Source organism: Gastrolobium bilobum, unplaced genomic scaffold (genome assembly GCF_033153095.1).
Source record: "Gastrolobium bilobum isolate Gb01-03AN ecotype WA unplaced genomic scaffold, APGP_CSIRO_Gbil_v1 utg8451, whole genome shotgun sequence".
In the NCBI taxonomy this organism is placed as follows: domain Eukaryota; kingdom Viridiplantae; phylum Streptophyta; class Magnoliopsida; order Fabales; family Fabaceae; genus Gastrolobium; species Gastrolobium bilobum.
Window position 1 is genome coordinate 377291 of NW_026898154.1, and position 23378 is coordinate 400668.

Sequence of the window (23378 nt, forward strand, 5' to 3'; positions counted from 1 at the left end):
AAACCCAGTTTTTATATACCCTAAAGAAAACAACAACCCTTGTTACAAAAAAAAAAACCACAAACCCTACAATACAATTTTCAAATGGATGAATTTTCAATATTTCTGTAATTTCAGCTACACTTGTTATAACATAAAAAGTAGGACTCATGTAATTATATTTATTCCTCTTAGACTTTACATTAAATGGCACATTAATTCATTTATTTTTAATTTTAATGAAGAAATATATATTACTAAAATTTTATTAGCCCCACCAGCCCCAGCCAAAGACCAAGACACTTGTTTTCCATTAATGGTTTACTAAAAGTGGATGCACAGGATCACATTTTCTCCTCAATTTCTTCTCAAAAAGACCAACAAGTCCAAGGTTTCTGAGGTGGACCCTTATCACTTGTTCTCCTTTTTTGAATTCCCCAAATAAATCATAATGAACCTTCAATCCAAAATAAAAATAAAAAAAAAAAAAAAAAAAAAAGTGGTGGCAGGAGTTATATATATATATATGACAGATAGATGTTTCTTGTCACACTCGCTTACTCGCTCACTCTGACGCTTTATCCTTTTCTTTCTCACTCACATAACACCAACAACGTTTGAACCCTAAGGCGTGTGCGTGCGTTTTTTGTCTCACACACACACACAACACACACAGTGTATGGTTTCGATTCTTCGCAGGTTATGGCTTCGGACAGTGCTTCTCGTTCGAGTTCTGCGGCCGATTCCTACATTGGCTGCTTGATCAGCTTGACATCAAAGAGTGAGATCAGATATGAGGGTGTTCTCTACAACATCAACACCGACGAATCCAGTATTGGCCTCAGAAACGGTATTCTCTTCAATGGGTTTCTTTTTCTTTTTAACTGAATTTCGTTCTATCTTTCTCAGATCTTTGAGACGAAGTTGATAAATAATTTAATCTATTTTTTTTATTATTATTGTAATTTTTTTTCTCCCGTGGGGAAAGAAATTGGTCTGAATTTCTTGTTGTTTTTGGGGTCTTGTGTTGATATGTTGAAACGGGTGTTGATTATTTTTGAGTGGCGCTGGGGTTGCTTATATTTGGATTGAATTCTTGTTTGAATCTGAAAGCTTGATATAATGATATCTGATTCCGATCATTGTGTTTTTTTAGTGGTTTGGAAGCTTTGTGATAAACTTTCTGGGTTGTAGGTTTCTGAATTGTACTTCTTTCGTTGTTGCATGTGATTTTCACTGACAAACAGTTATGATTTTGTTATTTGTTCTCTCTCCATTTGTCCCTCTTTCTTTGATTTTTGGTGATTGCTTATGTGACTATCTGGAAGGATGGTGATGGACACTGATGGTGAGCTTTGGGTTTGGTTCTTGGGTTGTTAAATACAGGGAAGAAACTGCGCTGAACATCTGATTGTTTTGGAGTCTCCTGTTGAAAAAAGATGTAAATGTTTCAAAAAAAATTCAGTAGCGCTGAGGTTTTATGTTTTAGCATATGTGCAGCCTTGAAATTGAATTTGAATCTAAAAGCATGTTATCTGCTGCCCATCAGTGTGTTTATAGTGCTTTAAAAGCTATTTGATAACCTGTCTGGGTTTTGGGTTTCTGAATTGTGATTCTTTCATTGTTGTGTGTCATTCTCACTGGTTGTTAATTAGGGTTTTGGTTTCTGATTTCGTTATTTTTTCTCTCCACATTTGTCCCTCTGTCTCTGTGATTGTTTGGTGATTGCTTATCTGGCTCTTTTGGGGGTGAACCTTGGCGTGACATTAAGGTTGCTGCTTTATGACCTATTAGTCATGGGTTTAGTCTTGTTAACGGTCTTTCAAATTCCAGTCATGGGGTAAAGACGTGTACAACCGATCCTTCCTAAACTCCCACAACAGTGGGCTCCTTGTGTGCTGTGACACCCTATCATTTATAATTTTTTGTCGTGTTCCCTTCGTCCAAAAGAATTGCAGTGATCATCCAAAAATTTGAACTACAGTTCTTTTTTGTGAAGGGAACATAATGATTTAATGGAAAGGATTTCAATATTCATTAAAGAATGGAAATGATACAGATTGTTTTTCCTCTATTGTATGGTTAACCACTGGGAAATAATAATAAGTGTCACACCTATTTCTATAAAAAAGTGGCATACATATATTACTTATACACAAAAGGAAAGAGTTTTTATAGAATTTTACTAAAAGGGTGGCCCTGTGCACAAGTCACTCACCATTGTGGGGTCAGGGGAGAGTTAGATGTATGCAGCCTTATCCCCGTGAATGGAGAGGCTGTTTTCATGATTAGAACACGTGGCAATCAGGTCACAAGTAGGGTTGTTTATAAACGAATCAAACCGATCCAAACCTAATAGAATGAATCATTTTGTTCTGTTTTCCTTTTACGAAATTTGACGGGTTCAGTGTAAATGAAAACCAATAACCAAACCGAACTCATTTTTAGATGATTAGATATTAAATTTTTGTTCTTTCGATAGAAATCTTTAGGTCAAATTATTTTTTATTTCTATTTGATGATGTTTCTATTAGAATATTTGTTGATAGGCCATAAAAAAAGTGATTTTTTTTTTCAAAGGAAAAATGGCTTAGCAAAAAGTCGAATGGACAAAACCAAATTAATTGAGATTGGTTTGGTTTTTCAACCAAAATCAGTTATTAATTGCTCACGATTGTGCTACATATGAGGGTAGCGTTCCCAACTACTATTCCTACGATGCAACACTATAATTTGTTGTAGCAGCCGCAATCGCGGTCCTAATCACCAGAAATCTCGACCCTTGTGAATGTGTCAGATCCCATATTTGGCAAACCCTTGTGTAATTGGTGTCCCATGCGTCCTTTTTTTTCTTCTTCCCTAGATAAGGTTGCCTTCGAAGTTTCGAACCCTATGCCTCCTGTCTCTTTCTCTCAATTGACTTTTGACTCTTGCCACTTTCTATCTAATGTAAGTCCGCTCTCTCCTTCGACCCATTTCTCGCTCGACTAACAATGGCTTATTGCCTCTATTTTCTCTCGCCCCACTTCCTTTTTTGTCTCCTCTATTTTGTGATTTTCCAAAAAGGCTCCACCAGAAATTACCTCAGCCTCTATTTTCTCTCAACTTCATTGTAGCGGCTACACTGCTACCCTTATATCACTATAGTGTTTTTGGGCTTGGCTGTTACGCACCACCATCCTCATTGATAACTATGATTAAAATCTAACAGATTGGTTTGATTTGGATGACTTATGTCTCAAAATTAGACCAATCCATTTTAAGAACACCTCCAGTCACAAGGCAGAAAACCACATTGTGGTGCCAAGACTTTTTTTTTCCCCCAAAAAATAAAACTAGAATTTACTTATTAAATTATGGTTATCAATCGCAGATAGCGGCGTGTAGTGGTCAACCTTATGTGAGGGGACATGTTAGAAAAGTATAATATAAAATGTGAAAATCATTAATGTGTTCACCTAACAGCTTAAGCTTTTAGGTTGAAATGATTCTTTATATTATTTTTTAAGTTGTTCGCTTGTTGGATCAAAATTTCTGGCCATTAGCTTTCAAATTTGCATGATGTGCTAGATCTTATTCTAACAATGTGGATTATTTTATATTTGAATTTTGTTATTTAGTTATCATAATTACATGCTGTCAAGCAACTTCTGTGTATATTGTTTACTGTCACAAGCTGACATGTTGAAGTTGTACTTTTGTTTTTGTGGTTGTGGGGCAGTGCGATCTTTTGGAACTGAAGGAAGGAAAAAGGATGGTCCTCAAATTCTACCAGGTGACAAGGTCTATGAGTATATACTGTTCCGTGGGACTGACATCAAGGTATTATATTTGGAACATATAGCACCTTTTCAAAATAGCTACTGTACTTGTGCCTATTTTGTTGAATTTTCCTTGGAAGGAATGAGATGAAATTTCTTTTTTTTCTTTTTTTTTTTCCTTGGGTGTATTTTTGGTGTTTTTTTTTTCCTTGGGTGTATTTGTGGTGTTTTTTTTTTTTTTTGGGGGGGGGGGGTGGGAGAGAGTGGGACTACTTGGTCCTTGAAGCATTGCAATACTGTGTTATTTATGCTATTTTCTGGCATTAATCCTTGCCTCCAATCTTTTTAAATATGGAATACTGTTTCTAGTACTTGCTTGCAAATCACATTTAGTATCATTAGATATGGAAGTAGGGAAAAGGAAGTCGGTCCTGATTTTTGGATGCCCTTTTATATGGATATTGTTATTACATGACACCTGCTGTATTTAAATGTTACTGCATGAGGGCTTTTAGTGATTTATGTGCCATCTATATGAATCGGAGCAGCTGAAACATCTTTTATAATTCTTTCTGCAGGATTTACAGGTTAAATCTTCTCCACCTGTCCAGCCTACTCCACCAATAAACAATGATCCAGCTATTATTCAGGTTGATGAGTGACTTTTTGAATGCATAATGCATCAAGTTATATTAATCACATCCTAATTTGTGGCATTACCTTGTAGTCTCAGTATCCTCGCTCAGTCACCACATCTACAAGTTTACCCGCTGGAAGTGGGTCTTTGGCTGATCTTAGTTCTCACAGCGCACAGCTTGGACACCCTGGATCAAATTTTCAAGAGCCCTTGCCTTTGTATCAACCTGGAGGGAACATAGGGTCATGGGGAGCATCTTCACCTACCCCAAATGCAAATGGTGGTGGGCTTGCCTTGCCAATGTATTGGCAAGGATATTATAGTGCTCCAAATGGTCTTCCTCATTTACACCAGCAATCTTTGCTTCGACCACCACCTGGCTTATCGATGCCTTCGTCTATGCAGCAGCCAGTACATTTCCCTAATTTTGGTCCCTCTTTACCAACTGGACCTTCAAATTTGCCAGAATTCCCTTCAGCTTTACTCCCCATGGGTACTACTTCCCCTAGTCTAACATCTACTTCTATACCTCCCTCAAATCTTCCATCAACTTTACCTCCAGCACCTTCTGCTGCAATAGTGCCTGAAAATCTGCAAGCATTAGTTCCAAACAAGGCACCAACTGTTTCGCTTCCAGCAGTCACGCTAGCTGCTAACTTACCATCACTTTCTCCTTTTTCCAATGGTGGTCCAGATGCTAGTGCTGTAGCGCCACTGGTCAACAAACCTAACGCAATTTCAGGTTCAATCTTGCCATACCAAACTGTATCCCAGCTGACTTCTGCAATGGTTGGATCATCAAATTCTATCCGTACAGGAACACAAGCCCCTTCTCTGGTAACCCCTGGTCAATTATTGCAGTCTGGACCAACTGTAATATCTTCATCTCAGCCTTCACAAACACCTCATAAGGATGTTGAAGTGGTTCGAGTATCGTCATCATTGCCTCCAGAGCCATCTGTGCCAGTTTCTGCTGAAACTCAGCCACCAATACTGCCATTGCCAGTAACTACACGGCCCAATCACAGGGTACTCTTTTCTTGCTCTCTCTTTTTTATGCATGCACAGACGAGCAGATTTTCGTTTTACATGTGCTTGTATGTGTGTATATAATTAGCCGAGTGGACGCAATGCTCTTGTAAATAGACTGGATTATCTTCTCATCATCTGCGACTATTAGATTAAACTTTCACTGAGCTACTATAGGCAGGTGCATACTTGCCACTGCTCATCCCGTAATCTACACCTTGAACATATGAGGAATTTGTGGAAGTTGTGCTCTATATTTTAGAAAGCCTGTTTGTTCCTTTGAGAGATTTTAAAGTAGGATTTGGCCTGGTTAGTCTGTAGTTTAATTGGCAAACTGCCATACAGGAATATGATGATTGATGAGCCTCCTATTTGTTTCTGTTCTTACATTGATTAAGTAAATTTAGCCCTAGACCATTCATACAAAGACTGCAAGTATGGATATTTATCATATTAAATTATCTTTTTATCATCTTTCTTTTGATTGAGGACTTTCTTCAGCCTGGTGGAGCTTCTATCCAAACTCATCATGGCTATGGTTACAGGGGACGTGGAAGAGGAAGAGGAACTGGGGTAATGCTCTGTTTATTATTTCATTTAAGATGAAGCAAGGAACTCTTAGCTCCTTATATGTACAGAACCTGAGAACTTGTTCTAAGATTTTGGAATTTTTTAAGTTAAAGTCAGGAGTATTTTTTTTTTTTTTTTGGGGGGGGGGGGGGGGGGGGCTAGGGATGTTACTTTTTTAGAATTTATGGATTCTTTTACTTAACATTGTGTTAAAAGAATGAAATTGCTCATAAGTATTTCTTGTTTTGTGTGTGGTCTTTATGAGGTCAGATGTGTGGTGTTTTTTTTCACCTAAGTGGTGGTTAAGCAATGTAGATTAGTTAAATATATCTGGCAGATGTATTTTCTCTCACTAATTTGACATTTTTTTTACATAAATAATTGTAAGATTGAAATTTTGATTTAATGCTTTGCAGGGTTTGCGCCCAGTTCAAAGATTCACTGAAGACTTTGATTTCATGGCAATGAATGAGAAGTTCAAAAAGGATGAAGTATGGGGTCATCTAGGTAAAAGCAGTAAGTCTCATTCAAAAGAGAAAGATGGGGAAGAGAATGCCGGTGATGAAGATGACATTCAAGATGAAGAAGACAATGGTGATGCATCAAAGTTGGATGTTACGGTAATGTTTTCACGTTCTTGTGTGTAACTGGATGCAGTCAGTTATTATGTTAATGTACTTCTGTTGTCACAATGTATAATAATTCTTTTTTCATGGTTTCCACAGCCTGTTTATAATAAGGATGATTTCTTTGACTCACTCTCTTGCAACGCGCTTGATCATGATTCGCAAAATGGAAGGATTAGATATTCTGAGCAAATTAAGATTGACACCGAGGTAATGTCCATCTTGGTTTGACCTCATATTTGGTTATAATTTTCAATTCATTTGCTGATTTGTGATGCAGACATTTGGTGATTTTACGAGGCACCACCGCGGTGGCTGGGGGGGCCGTGGTCCATGGCGTGGTGGACGATCTCGTGGTGGTTATTATGGAAGGGGTTATGGCTATGCAGGAAGAGGAAGGGGGGGACGTGGCATGTCCAGTCGTCCTTCTTAGATGGCTGCAGTGATGGTGTTTGGTTGAAGTTGTGGTGGTGGGGAACAAAAGCCAAGTGAAGCCACCCACTAAAGCAGTGTTTCTTGAGTCTATCTATGCTTCAATATTGTGTTTTCTTTATTACTGTTTGGTCACAGAATAAGTAGGACAGTTTTTCTTGTCATGTTGCCTTATTACCCAAAGGAACCTGGTTTGGTGGAAAGATTTTTCAGCACCATTTTGTTTTTAGTTCGTATAAGTCAGAAGTTTATTTTGACTAGTTTCTTGCTGTATATTGTTTATGCATGGAAGCAATCAGCAAGTTGTGCATTTCAGAGACGTGTTTTCTCTCGTATTGTTTGCATTGTAAATGCGAGTTACAGTTTTTATATGGAAGCTGGTCTTTCTAAATTGATGCATTTAAAGCATGTTTGTGAATAATTTCTCTATTATTGCCTTTTGATTTACTAAATTATTCATTAGTGAATTTAAACAAAAAATAATAATAATGTTGTTTTGATTAAGAAATTATTTTTATTAATGCGCGATTAAAAATAATTAATAAAGATCATGAATATATAATTAAAAAATATAGTAAATATTTAAATTAGTTCACTTCCCTTAACAAGAAAATTACATTTAAGATATTTGAATGTATATTTTACAGATCAAATTAGTTACTACATTAATTAAGGATGGTAAGAAATAATTTAATCAAAGAAATGCACATTAAAAGACTTTAGACATAATTTTTATTGTTCAGAGACTAATATAACGGATGTTGTGTTTTTAATACTGGTTTACAATTACTCTTAAAAATACTGATAACCTTGCCTGTTCTTAAAAATACTGGTTATACGATTGTCTCGTTATCAAGTTAATACAAGAATTCTGCGGTGTCACTCGTAGTTTGGTATCTTGCATGGTTGTATTATTGTTAGTAGTTGAACTAATGTTAGATGAAAATAAATGCAATGGAAAATTTAATATTGAAAAATTATCAATATCAAATCTCTAAATATTTAAAAAAAAAAAGAAAAAAAAGTAGAGAAATTATTAAAAATTCCTGAAATAAGAGAAGTATCACCAAAACCAAGTCAAGAATATAGATGGAAATAATCAAAAGATTGGTTGAATCATGTGGATAAATAACCCCAATGTTAAATTAGGAGGAGGAATAGGCAACGGGCAAAAACGGCTACATCAAGTTCCAATCTTTTTTCCTTTTCCAACTCACCACTAAAGTAGGATTAAACTTAAAACAAGGAAAGAAGGAACAAAAAAACCACTGGGCCCTGGGGAATGTTCCTTTTCAATTCAAACTTGTTCCTTTGGTTGGTTTAACTTCAAATCATTCATGTGACCAAATGTAGGTAACATATTAGACCCACCAACCATTTGAGAACTTTTGTCAATAATCTCTTTGGGCAAAGATTTGTCACTTAGCATCTTAGCATGAAACTTTTGTGTCTGAGACTGAGAGCATTATTGGAATCTGCTTGTAAATGAAGTTTCCAAATCTGGGTTTTGCTTAGCTTTGTGCGTGGGTCTCTCTTTTGCTTTCTTCTGCCCCAGTTGTGGATTGTGGGTCACTGTGGTTTCATTTCCAAAAGCTCTAATGGTTTGAGCAGTCAGTTGTGGAGGGTGGTTCAGGAAATGGGCATGGTTAGGACATTGATATCATCGCCTATACCTTCATGATAGTCAGGTTAGGACTCCTGGTAGCTGCTTCAATCGCAGCCTTTACAGTTAAGAAGCTTAATGTGAATGGCTCAAAATCAGGTAATAGTGCTAATTCACCTTCTTTTCTTCTTTTTTTGACATTTTCTTTTTATCATTTCACTTCTCAATATACAAAAAAATTTCCACTTGCTTCATGTTGATGGCTAATCCTATAGAATAACTTTGACCCTATTTGTTAAACTTCATTCTCATTGAGTCTCAGAACATTGTGAAGCAAGGTTTAGAAAACATCAAGATCAAGGTACAGAACAGGAACAGGTCATTTGTTCTGGTAATGGTCTCAAAGAGAAGGATGTAAGTATATTAAGCTGAAGTTACCAAATTTTACTAATGGGAACTTTCCTTTACCTTTGAAATATGATTTGACACTGTTGCAGGGGGAAGAAGAAGACCAAGAAGAGGAGGTTAAGTTAATTAGCAGCATAATCAATCAAGCTAATGATTTTGAAGATGATATTCTTTCAGAATTTGAAAGCCTTCTATCTGGGGACATTGAGTTTCCATTACTTGCTGACAAGATTGATGAGGCCAAGAAAGACAGAGTTTATGAAAATGAAATGGCAAACAATGCCAGTGAATTAGAATGGTTGCGGAATCTGGTGAAGGAATTGGAGGAGAGGGAAGTGAAACTTGAAGGCGAATTGCTTGAGTACTATGGTTTGAAGGAGCAGGAGTCAGACATTGTGGAGCTACAAAGGCAGTTGAAAATTAAGACTGCAGAAATAGATATGCTTAATTTGACCATTAATTCCTTGCAGGCAGAGAGGAAGAAGCTTGAAGAAGAGCTCACACATGTAGCTTCAGCCAAGGGAGAACTTGAGATGGCCAGAAGCAAGATCAAGGAGCTGCAGAGGCTGATACAGCTTGAGGCTAACCAGACAAAAGGCCAGTTGTTGTTGCTTAAACAACAAGTTTGTGGTCTACAAGCTAAAGAAGAAGAGGCTGTCAACAAAGATGCTGAAATTGAAAATAAATTGAGAACTCTGAATGTCTTAGAGATTGAAGTTGTAGAGCTTAAGAGAAAAAACAAAGAACTTCAACATGAGAAGCGAGAACTAACTGTTAAACTCAGTGCTGCTGAATCTAGAATTACGGAACTCTCCAATATGAAAGAGGTTAGAGTCCTACAATAGACATCTTTCCTTCAATGAGATGGACAGATTCATGAAACCAATATTTAAGAATTGCTCATAATTTAACCGGTGTATGCTTTGAAGTTTTCAAGCACCTAAATTGGAAATTTTTAAAACAATTTTTAACATTACTGAGTCCTACTTTTTGATTTTGTCAGTGAACTCATTACTTACATTCTCAGTAACTGAGAAATGATAACTGAACAACCTCAGTGTATATCAAGAATGCAATGCCAAATTAAGCATTAAACCTAAATGGTGTTTATATAAATACAAAACAAGCTGTTTTTCTTTCTTTTTAGTAAACACCCATGTCTTTTTCTTTCTGCAGTGCCTTGGACTATGTTGATATATGGTATGTTTATTGATTAAGGGGGATATGACAATATAGAAGCGAATTCTTTTAAAGATCTATATAAATATATTAATTTATTCAATTAATTGGAAATTCATTTGAATAAAATGTTGATAAGGGTTGTATACTTCTTTCATGGCAGTGATAAATTAATATATATTTTGTGTATCTTATACACGTAATGAATGTAATTTAATTTTGATATGCTTTCTTTGAGCTGCAGAATGAAATGGTTGCCAAGGCAAAAGAGGAAGTCAGTAGCCTGAGGCATGTAAACGAAGACCTGCTAAAGCAAGTGGAAGGACTCCAAATGAATAGGTTCAGTGAAGTTGAAGAGCTTGTATACCTTCGTTGGGTCAATGCATGCTTAAGATATGAGGTCAGGAATTATCATGCACCACCAGGAAAATTATCAGCCTGTGATCTAAACAAGAGTCTCAGCCCAAAATCACAAGAGAAGGCTAAGCAGCTAATGTTAGAATATGCTGGATCAGAACGTGGGCAAGGTGACACAGATCTTGATAGCAACTTCTCCCATCCCTCTTCTCCAGGCAGTGAAGATTTTGATAATGCTTCTATTGATAGCGCTACTAGCAAATATAGTAATCTTAGTAAGAAAACTAGCTTAATCCAAAAGTTGAAGAAATGGGGTAAAAGCAAAGATGATGCAATTGCTCTTTCATCACCAGCCAGATCTCTTTCAGGAGGCTCTCCTAGCAGGACGAGTATGAGCAATAGACCTAGGGATACACTGGAATCCTTGATGCTAAGGAATGCTGGTGAAACTGTAGCCATCACTGTCTTTGGGCAGAAGGATCAGGAACCTACCGATTCTCCTGAAAATCTAATTCTTCCTAACATAAGAAAAGTTTCATCCAGTGACTCCTTAATTTCTGTTGAAGCTTCATTCCAATTGATGTCTAAGTCAGTTGGCGGGGCTATGGATGAAAAATATCCTGCATATAAAGACCGTCATAAACTAGCCTTAGCAAGGGAGAAACAAATTGAGGAAAAGGCTGAGGAAGCAAGAGCACAGAAGTTTGGTGACAATTCAAATTTGAATATGATCAAGGCTGAAAGAGAGAGACCAATATCTTTGCCACCAAAACTAACTCAAATAAAGGAGAAGGCATATGTTTCTGGTAGTCCAAATGATCAATCTGACAATTGTAAGAATATTGATTATCAAACCATTAGCAAGATGAAGCTTCCCCACATTGAGAAAAGGCCTACTAGGGTTCCTCGGCCACCTCCTAAACCTTCTGATGGTGCTCCTGTTAGCACAAATTCAAATCCTTCCAAGGGAGTACCATATGCTCCATCTATGCCTCCTTCTCCTCCCCCACCACCACCATTAGGCGGACCACCTTCCCCTCCCCCTCCCCCAAGAAGCCTACCAAGAGGAGCAGTGGTCGGGGACAAAGTTCACCGGGCTCCTGAGCTAGTTGAATTTTATCAAACATTAATGAAACGGGACGCAAAGAAGGATACTTCATCATTAATTTCTTCAGCAACTAATGCATCCGATGCCAGGAGCAACATTATTGGCGAAATTGAGAATAGATCATCATTCCTCTTAGATGTAAGTTAAAATCTTCCCTCTGCTTTGTTATTTTCACATTTTAATCATTACAAACTTTAGAATGTTTATTCTAATGGACCTAGGTGAAAGCTGATATTGAAACACAAAGTGAATTTGTCATGTCCTTGGCAACTGAAGTTCGAGCAGCCTCCTTCTCTAAGATTGAAGATCTAGTGGCCTTTGTGAACTGGCTAGATGAGGAACTTTCCTTCCTGGTAAGCCTTTAAGTGTAGTTGCTCCTCATCATAGAAAAAACATGCTTCTAACTAAAACTAATTCATGCAAATTGTAGATTTTGTGAGAAAGCATGGAAGTTGATACCTTTGTGCTGTTTTAATATTAGCCCTAGAAAACCTCTTTATTTTATTTCCCTAGAAAAATGTATTCCTTTTATTCATGATTAGGTCATGCACTTTTTGACCTCATTTTCTCACCTTTTCATAAAATTAAAAAGAAAAAAGAAAGCTCATTTCCTCCTTTGCAACTTTATATCCAATGACTTCGTTTAATTCATCTCATTTTATTGCTTATATAAGGTTGATGAACGAGCTGTTATTAAGCACTTTGATTGGCCTGAAGGGAAAGCAGATGCACTAAGGGAGGCGGCTTTTGAATATCAGGATCTGATGAAATTGGAGAAGCTAGTCTCCACCTTCAGTGATGATCCCAAACTCATGTGAAGCTGCTTTGCAGAAAATGTACTCATTGCTTGAAAAGTAAGCATCCCTTTTATGTTATTAGCTTAGAAGGTTGTTACTTGGTGGATATTTTCTTAAGAACTCAATCTAGAATGTTTCTTACTGATAAAGGAATATAAATTATATTCTGATATCTACGTTAAAGCTGTAGATTCAGACTTTGCAAGTCTCAAACATAGAACGTGACATATACTCGTTTAGTTTGATGTTTCTTGGTGTATGTGTAAAGAGGTATCTTACATGAAAAAAGAATTTTGAATACATCTAGAGAGAAGTTTGAAGTAAGATACTTCTTTTGGGAAGTTTGAGATTACCATCATAGTAGGTGAAGTTTGATTGTACCTCTAATGAAAGACTGGGGAAGGAATATTTCTTACCATCATACTTGGTGGATATTTTCTTAAGAACTCAATCTAGAATGTTTCTTACTGATAAAGGAATATAAATTATATTCTGATATCTACGTTAAAGCTGTAGATTCAGACTTTGCAAGTCTCAAACATAGAACGTGACATATACTCGTTTAGTTTGATGTTTCTTGGTGTATGTGTAAAGAGGTATCTTACATGAAAAAAGAATTTTGAATACATCTAGAGAGAAGTTTGAAGTAAGATACTTCTTTTGGGAAGTTTGAGATTACCATCATAGTAGGTGAAGTTTGATTGTACCTCTAATGAAAGACTGGGGAAGTTTGACTGTTGTAACCCATCATTCTTATAGTGGAAGTTTGATTCTGGACTAGTGTCCTGTAGGTTTTTACTTCTTTATATTGGATAAGGTTTTTCCACGTTAAATAAATTTCCTATGTTCTTCTTCATTTCTCTCCTCTTGCATTTTATTGTTTCGCTTCTGCAATCGACTTGAGGGTCCGACTTGACCCAACAATGTGTTCCTTGCAGTTCTCTATAAGTATAGCATGAAGTTTATTTATAAATCCCATCTTGTTCTGTTTTTATTTTCAGAGTAGAGCAAAGCATATATGCACTGTTACGGACAAGAGATATGGCAATTTCACGGTACAGGGAGTTTGGCGTACCGGGAAATTGGCTATTAGATTCAGGAGTTGTGGGCAAGGTACGCTTCTAAACTTACAGAAACATTTTGTGTTCTATATCACACTAAATATTCGTCCATTGAAATTGTGTTTTCTTTCTATACTTGTTGAGCTTGCAATTTATAGTATTTGGTTACGATTACTAATAACATATTCCAATTAATTGGACCAGTTGATCCCCAGGTCCCCCTTTCCCACAATGATTTAGATCATTCCCTCAAGAAGCATAAACTTTCTCTTTATGAATTTTTGCATCACCTGTGTTTTTTTTATGCTCTTTTACCTTGTTCTCTTCCCCTAAATAGATTCACTTCTCTTCAGAACACCTCAGCCTTTCTTCGATATTTCCTAGAAAATAAAATTCTGTTATACCTTCAATAGTAGTTAATTTGCTTATGTTACTTACTGTTCATGTATTATAACTGACATGCATATGTTAACAGTGTAGGAATTGGATGGATAAATATATTTAACTAATAGGACTCTGAATAATTAATAGTGCATGTGCATGCCTTGGTTTGCTGTTATGACCTTGCATTGATGCCTGCTTCTGCTTGACGCTATCAAATGGTCACTTAGTAGTTATTACTGGTAACTCTCCATTGCAGATCAAGCTTTCTTCTGTGCAACTGGCAAAGAAGTATATGAAACGTGTTGCTTCTGAACTTGATATGTTATCTGAACCCGAGAAAGAACCAACGAGAGAGTTTTTGATTCTGCAAGGCGTGCGTTTTGCTTTTCGTGTTCATCAGGTAATTTTAGGTCTTGTGTTGCGTGTTTATGCTGAAAAAAAAAATGATATCACTCTTCTACATTCCTTTTAAGTGGTGAAGTCATAAGCGCAAAATGATTTTGCATAGATAAACTCAGCTAGCTAAAGTGTAATAAAATTTACTGTGCAGGTTCCTACTCATTTTTTATACCTCATAAAGCTATGACTTCTTTTGAGCCTGAAAAATCTCTTGTTCTGTAACATTTAATATGCATCATCATTTCAACTACACTTTTAATGCTATAAGTAAAATTGTATACATTCAATGGTACACCCTACACACTAAGAAATTTCTCTTGTTCTAGGAACACCTGAGACTTTTTCTTTAAACCAATTTATCTTGGCTGAACTGTAATGTGAGTAGATTGAAATACAGAGATAAATTAAATAGTAACGTTGAACTCTTTTCAGTTTGCAGGAGGCTTTGATGCAGAGAGCATGAAAGCTTTTGAAGAACTAAGGAGCCGTATCCATGTTCAAGCATGTGAAGATAATAATACAGAAACATACTAACATAGAGTGATCATCAAAAGATTTTTTTTTTGTTTTTAAAATTTTTGTTTACACTAGTATTTGCTTCTCTGATAGATGTTTCCTTCTCAGCTGTATATATAATATATGTCATTATTCTGATTCAATTTTCATGATGAAAGAGTCATATTGTAGTTGTAGCTTTGGAGTCCAAGAGCAAGAAATGAGATTCAACTGAACAGTATTTAACACCCAAGTCAAAGGAATGAGTCTCTGGTATCCTGCTTCTACTAACAGCTCAGATCCTAATAGCATGTTTTATTTTAACAATAGTTCTGCACATGAAATCAACTATTCTTTTGCTTCAAAATAATTGTTGTTTAAAAATTTTTAGTTTGTTTTGAATTATTTGTATTTTAAATGATTAAGATTAAAGTCCCCTTTTGGTCCCTAACAAAAAATATGGCCCCACTTTCGTGCCTTACAAAAAAATAAAAATAAAATCCATATTAGTTCTTTTATAGGGACTAAATTAAGTCTTCATTGAATTTCTGAGGAACCACATTTTCAAAGAACTGGAATTGTAAAGGGACCAAAATTTGAATTTTTTTTGTAAGGCACGAAAGTAGTGACTGTGTTTGTTGTTAGGGACCCAAAATGGACTTTATTCAATGATTAAAAAGAACGTTGATGATTTCCTTTTAATTTTAGAGTAAAATACTTTTTGGGTCCTCAACAAAAATCACGGAGCTCGTTTTAATCTCTTAGGAAAAAAAGTCAACTTATAGTTCTTCTGAAATTCAAATAGAACCAGCTAGTTGAAATCGTGGTCCTTCTGAAATTCAAAGAAGACCCATGTTAATCCCTCGAAAGGGCTAACATGAGTCTATTTTGAATTTCAGAAGGATCATGAGTCTGACTTTTTTTTCTAAGGAATTAAATTGGACCTCGTGATATTTGTTGAGGATCAAAAAGTAATTTACTCTTAATTTTATTATTGTTTTTTAGTATTTTTGCTAAGTAAAATTTGAGAGTACATTATAAAAGATTAAATAATAATAATTTTTAAATATAAGGAAGAAGTATATAAATTAAGGAATGTCCAATTAAATTATTATTTCATAAACATACACTAAATATAAATTTAAGAAAATTCATCGAAATATATTAAAATAAAAATCTAAATATGGAAAAAATATTTTTCCTCCGACATGAGATAAAATTATCTCTTGCATTCCAAGAACGACATCATTTTTGGGTTTGGGAACAAAAGTGAAGGTTATTTTAAAATTTTTACTTTCCTCTTGTATAATAAATTTTACTAAAATACTGTTTATTTTTTATTTTAAAATTCCAAAACAACTTCATTTATTATAAATGTGAAATGTTAATACCTTTCAAATTACTTGTCAATTCTATAATATATATTCAAATCCAAAAAATAAAATTAAGTTTGGTTTGAGGTATAATAGAAATTTTCTCAGTAAAATATTTCAATCTAATTTTGATTAGATTTATTATAAATTTAAATCTAAAAACCGATCTGTGCCAAAAATTTTTTTTTTCATTTTTCACTTTTTTGACTTGAGTGTTTTTGTTAAATTGGTTTACTTTTTAATATATCTATTTCTTAAAAAAAAATTATTCGTATCGATTAATCATTTCGTGACTAGTTTGATTCGGGACGGGTTCAGGATTAAAGGTAGGTGGTATTAGGGAGGATCGAACAAATACTCTCATCCCTACTTACTTAGCTCTCATGCGTCATCTGAACTACCACATCTAATTTTAAAAATAATAGTACGTATAATTTCAATCTTTATTGTCTCATAAAAATATTAGTTATTAGTTTTTTTATTTTGTTTTATGATTTTTTGGTGGGCCAATCCTTGATGTCAAAATCCGATGGGGCTCTTTAAACATGAATCCTTTTACGTGTTAATTCCATATGATTAAGTCATATCTAATTTTTTTTTATTTATAACTTTTTATATAAGTATTAAATAAGTGGAGCCTGTCAATATTTATGAATATATATGATGAGAGAAATAAACAAAATTCAGATATAACCATATCATTAGAATTTATACATGAGATAGGATTCATTTCCTTTGGAACATTAATAATTTATCGATATTGAGCCAATTTCTATCATCTTTAGAGGGTTATGCTCGAGGCTTAAAGCTCGCTACTTCAATTAGCAAATATTTGTGTATTGCATAAGTAATTTTAAATTTAAATAAAATATAAATATAAATATATATATATATATATATATATATATATATATATGAGGTAGGATCCTTTGAAATCAGTGTCAAATTTAAAATTTGACACCTCGTCTGAGAGCCGTTAGATCAAAAAGATCAACGACTCTGATTTGTAAGCATTTGATACCATTAGTCTTTTTTGATCTAATGGCTCTCAGATAAGGTGTCAAACTTTAAATTTGACTCTGGTGTCAAAGGATCATACCTCTCTCTCTATATATATATAATATTTGTAAAAGAAAGGATTAGGAAAGCAAACTAAAAAAATTAACCGAAATTATACTCTTTTAATTAATATATAAGGTGAATTATCAAAACTTTGAAAAAAGAAAGAAGGAAAGAAAGAATTAGAGATGAATTAAACTGATTTATAAATAAAAAAATTTATTAGGAAGGTTATAAAATAGAAATTATTTCATTTTTTTAGAGAATTTGTGTGTATGAAAGAATCGATTTTGATTTTATCGGATTTGATTAGATTCAATTGAATATATGTTTTAAATATTTGAATTAATTATTTACAAAAAAAAAAATATTTGAATTAATGATTTTTCCTTACTAGAATTCTGAGATAGAAATCATATTATTCTTAGTAAGTAAAAATAGAGTAAATCAATAAAATAAATAAATGATTTTGGTTCATCTATAAAAGTAAAAAATCATTTTCAAATCAATTTAGATCATGTTTTTATAATGAGTTTCAAACATAGAAATGAATTTATCAGTCAAATCAAATAAATTATTCTTTATTTTTAGATACATATTTTTCTTTGCAGAAAGAAACTTATATTTGATATATACTTTTTTTAACTAAAAATGATTTAAGATAATAATTATTTATAAAAAAATATAAACATATGAAGAGAATAGTAAAAATTAATTTTTTATGTTAACAAAGTCATTTCAATTTTTTGTAATATCTCAGTAATTATAAGAATTATTTTTCATAGAATAAATCTTAAAACTAAAACAATGCAATTGAAATTAATTTTACCACAGTATATGAGGATGTGATGTGTTCAAATCTAATATAAATTATTTGATGTCATATATTATATTTATAAATTTTTTTTGCAAACTATACTGTATACTATGAATTTTAATATGTATTATTCATGATATATAATATAATTTATAAGAATTTGTAAAAATATTTTTTATAAATATAACCCTTATCCATAAAGAATATACTTGCGAAATATGTAGCTCCAATGCACTGTATATAGTTTGCCTTGAATAGTATAGGATAAGGTCTGATAGTATAAGACCTGATAGTATAAGGCCTAATTATATAAGATCTGATTGAGTTTTAATACTATCCAGCATTAGGCACGGTATTGTATAAAATAATATATTACATAAAATAATATTATATAGTATTTGGTAATGTACTGTATACTACTATATATGATAAAAATAAATATTTTTAATAAAAATATCTTTTAATAAAGAATTTATATAATTCTTCAAAAAATATCATATGATATTAATTTTTATAAAATTTCATTGTTCAGTGTGTCCAAAATATAAATTAATTTTTATAAAAATAAAAATATTCAATATTTTAAAAAATAATATATTGAAAATTTAATTTTTATTTAATAAATTAATATTAAAATAATATATTAATTTTTGAGAATTACATTGGTCAACGATGTTAATACATCAATCTCTTATCAGGTCTTATCCCTCACCCTTAGGCCGGATTAAGTTATACATCGTTTTGATGTATTAAGGGATTATGATGTATAAGCTTATATTATACGATGGTCACACCAAACAACTGAAAATGTCATAACATATAGTATAAGCTTATACTATCATGCCTTATACGTTACACCAAAACTGTAAATGTTAGCCTCAGTAAGTAACTGCAGAGGTCACGACTAAAAATAAACTAAAAAATAAAAGAAGTTTCTAGGTCATATGACGATGAAATCAAGGCTCGTGTTTGGCATTTTCTTTGTTGGTCAACAATGCGTTTTTACTTTTTCTTGGGCAGGCAATTACTCCCATCCATTCTTTTAATTTCTGATTCAATGTTTGTACAGTAACACAACAAGTTATTAAATGGCATTGATTATGGTAAAATAAAACTGTATTTACTAAATTATTATTTTATTTAAATATTCAAAATTCTGTTTACTTGTTAATTAATTTTCTCACATCTTATTTAGAAAAAATAAAAAAAATTCAATTGACGAAATACATTTAACATCTATAAGAAGAAAAGAAGCTAATTCTTTTTTTCTCAAACAGGCACGAAAACAAGCTTAAAAAAAGTTATTAATACATCAATTTTCTAAAAGCAAAGAAAGTATTATTTTTTAATGTATATTATTTGAGAGATGTTAATTTACAACATTTTTTTTCCCTTACAACCTCTTTTATTATTATTTGATCAAAATTAAATCAATGGTTATAAAATGATATCAAATAAAAGAAATTAATTTAATTTTGATCAAACGATAATAAAAGTGATTATAAGATATTATAAATATAATCTCTCTCGTATTAATTTTAGGGTTTAATATTTCTAAAGTTACTTTTAATGTTCATCAAAATATACACAAAAAAACGTGTTGGACCTATATTTTCTTTTTTTCTCTCTTCTTTTTATATGAGTCCACGTAAACCCATATACTTTTTATATGTATTTTGATGAACATTAAATAAAATTATTTAAAATAACTTTAGAAACTTTAAACCCTTAATTTTAACCTAACCCTTTTATTATTTTTGACAAAAGTTAACATTGAATTAATCGCGTCAGACCTCATTCAAACCTTATTAATTTTTTTAAACAAACTGCACAATTTTATATGCTTTTTTTTTATTTAATTTATTTTTCCATGGATAACCTTCGACTGTAACCATATACATACGTTAATTTACCACTAATATGTGTCTTGTGTCTTTCTCGATCCACTTTTCTCGCAAACTTTCAAAAACAGTTTCATTTACTTTAATTATTTGAAGATGTATTTGATATTCAGACATAGGACTTTCTTATACTAAGCTTAAAACATGAAGATTACATAAAAAAATGGTTTCAATTTTATTTTTGTAGAACATTAACTTTAGGCAAAAGTGTTTGTCATTTTAAATGACACAAAGTTATGTCATTTTAAGAGAGAGATAGATACAAAATAATTAAAATTTATTTAAAATTTAAATTAAAAAAACTATTCACTTTCTCTCTCTTATGATTTTTATTTTTTGTGTTTATCTCTCCCCTAAAATATAAAATGACATAATTTATGTCATTTAAAATGACAAACACCAGACTCTTAACTTTATCGTAACCACAGCGAGAGATATAAACATATTAATTATTTCATTAATGAAGATCCTTATGACTTTGGACACAAGACTGTAGTTCATAGTATAATTATAGGAAAAAATATTTTTGTCACTGTGGTGGCGGAAATACTTTATTTGCCACTGATATATTTTTACCAAGATACGCATGTAGATCCTAAATTTTTTTTAATATAAGATTCGCATATATATCCCGTAAAAATATATTAATGACAGATAAATTTTCTTCCGTAAAAACGAACCCATAATAATTATATATGATTGAGCGTTACAATTTTAGTTGAACACACTGAACTACATATCAATTTCACCTCTAACAGTTGAGAAATTAATGGAAAGGACTAGTCCTTAGTGACCTTGGTGGCTCAGAAAGTTGATTACCCTCACTATCATAAAAAATGGCACCTGGAAATTGCAGTGGTTGGCATTTCTCACCCATCAAAATGGTCTTCTTCCACAAGCACTTGTCTTCCTCTTGATGCTTTATTTTCATGCACACATATGGGATTGCCTTGATGAATTTCAGTGTGATCTTCTTTGAGGTATAATTAGGTGGTAACTCTAACTCCTCTTGCTTCTTTGTTTTCATGCACATTTTTGGAATAATTACCTTGCCGATTTTCTTTATTATCTTTTTCGGGGTGCAAGGGGATAACTTGGAAATAACACTCTGGTTAGGGGCAGTTTGGGTATGTTTTGATACCGTGTCACCATGCTTTGCAAAACAAGGTACAACACAGATGACATGGATGAAAATTGTTGTTGATGTGCCCATATGGTTACTCAAACAACTCAGATTGTCCATCTGCATGTGTCAGATGATTGTCACAAAACTATTAAAAATTGGTAAATGCAAGTGCTTGGTGGAAGAAATGAAAGGTTAAAGGTATTTATAAGCGGGATTGGACGATCCTAGCCGTCTAAAAAAAGTCAACGGTTATAAAGAAAATAATAAAATAAGAGAAGAAATGATCTGTTTATAAATTTTTTTACAAATTACACTACGTATGACCGATCATACACTCTTGATAGAAGTATGACCGGTCACATTTAATGTAATTTGTAAGAGTTTATAAATATAACCTTCTCCGACTAAAAAAAAAAGATAATTGTTGATTTTTCTAGAAACGATTGTTTCACGTGATTTCATATTCACTCCCATGTGATAGACACATAGACAGGTTTTGACATGTATAAATATATTTATATTATATAATGAAATTGCCTTGAAAAACGAGTATATAAAACGAGTATATAACATTGAATGCATGTTGAATTGAAAAAATAAAATAAAATGCTGAAGATTAAAAAATATATATTATGTTGACTCTTGAAGAAAATATAACGGAGTTAATAGAGATGCTAAATAAGATAACAACATTCAAATGTAATTGTTGATAAGAAAAAATTAGTCAAATAATAGTGATAACGTATAATTATAAAATTGTTTTGAGAAGTTTACTTACTATTAAAAAAAGAGTTTACTTAAAAAACTGCCTTGAAGTAAAATAGTTTTTTGATCAATATTAAATACAAAACAATTTTATATTACTTTTTAAAATAAAATAATGAAATCAAAAAAGAAAACAATACTAAATAATAAATGTTGATAAGAAAAAAAAATCAAGTATTAACGGAAATATATAGAAAAAAATCTTGAGAAGTTAAAAATATTTTAATAAGAATAAAAGATAATCAGAAGTATATAAAATTTTTTCTTAATAAGCTAAAAAAATATGATCTAAAATATTTCGTTTAACATACAAATAAGATATCTGGTTAAATTGATGTTCTATAAATATGGTAAATTGTTGGTAAATTAAATAAGGATATGATCAGCTTCTGGAACTAGCATGACCAATTTTGTTTAATTTAATTGTTAAATATTGAACTAAATAAAGAAAAAAAAGTAATATAATTTCAATCTAATATAAAAACAAGAATTTGGCTCCACTCATTAAATTAAAAATATATTTTATAAAACATAAAAATAGATAAATCACAATATCTAATAATTTTTAACATTTTAATATATAGTTAATAATTTTGAATTTACCAATAAAAAATTTGTGATTCTGCATATTAGGAAACTCCTCTTCGCTTCAATGGCCAAACACGGAAATGAGTTCTAATAAACTAAATAAAAAATTTATTTGCTAACAATTCTTAAATTTACATTTTTTAAAATTTTTACATGCATACATATATAAACTATCTCTCAGTACATTATTTTTTAACTGTGTGTTATTTTAATTTAATTAGTATTGCCAAATTCTTTTCATTATTGTCAAATTTCTGCTAAAGAATGGTTTATGGTTGGATTTGTGCCAAAGATTCTTATTGTTCGATTAGTAAATTATCTATAAATATTACGGTAAGTTTTCGTTAAGACTTGTGGAATGTTTTCCATCTTCCTCAAAACTTTGTACTATTTTAAAGATGCTAATTTATTTCTAAACTTTTTTAGTTGACTTCTTATTTTTCCTGTTTTCTTTATTCATTATAATTAATTTAAAATAAAATAATCTCTTAATAATAGCAGAAACGTTCTATTGTTGGCCTTGAATGCTCTATTGACTTTAGGTGCTACCTTGAATGTTTCATTAATGACATTAATATTCCAACAATGACTTTTTAAAGTAACATCATGATATGGGTGAGAGACTCACCCAATCCTTTACACTCTCTGTACTTAGTTTTTTTTTTTCGAAAAGTTTTGAAACTCTCGTGTCATATTCCTTTGAATCATTTATATTCTTTTACATTTTTTTAATCAATTAATTTTCTGTGATTTTTTTCATTCATATCTCTTTTTAGCATTGTTAAAAAAGTAACTAAATATATCTATTCTATCATTCTTAGAAGAAAAAAATAAAGTTACAAAAAAAATATAAAACCAAATGTTATGAAAATTTAGAACACTTAATAAAAGACTAAAAGAAAAAAAAGTGAAAAAAATCAAATG

General features: G+C 32.2%; 1 protein-coding gene and 1 pseudogene across 2 annotated transcripts; both read left to right on the forward strand.

Annotated features, from left to right (window-relative positions):
• Positions 1-545: 545 nt before the first annotated feature.
• LOC133313284 (protein decapping 5-like) lies at positions 546-7406 on the forward strand. Of its 2 annotated transcripts, none has more exons than XM_061514630.1 (8): positions 546-829; positions 3701-3801; positions 4319-4390; positions 4468-5406; positions 5908-5979; positions 6393-6596; positions 6702-6812; positions 6883-7406. In XM_061514630.1, the coding sequence occupies exons 1-8, from the start codon at positions 682-684 to the stop codon at positions 7033-7035; spliced, it is 1800 nt and encodes a 599-aa protein (XP_061370614.1). In that variant the 5' UTR covers positions 546-681; the 3' UTR covers positions 7036-7406. The 2 variants fall into 2 exon arrangements, with proteins under 2 accessions (XP_061370614.1, XP_061370615.1); XM_061514631.1 differs by having other exon boundaries at positions 4474-5406.
• Positions 7407-8711: 1305 nt separating this feature from the next.
• Positions 8712-14864, forward strand: LOC133313304 (protein CHUP1, chloroplastic-like; annotated as a pseudogene).
• Positions 14865-23378: the final 8514 nt, after the last annotated feature.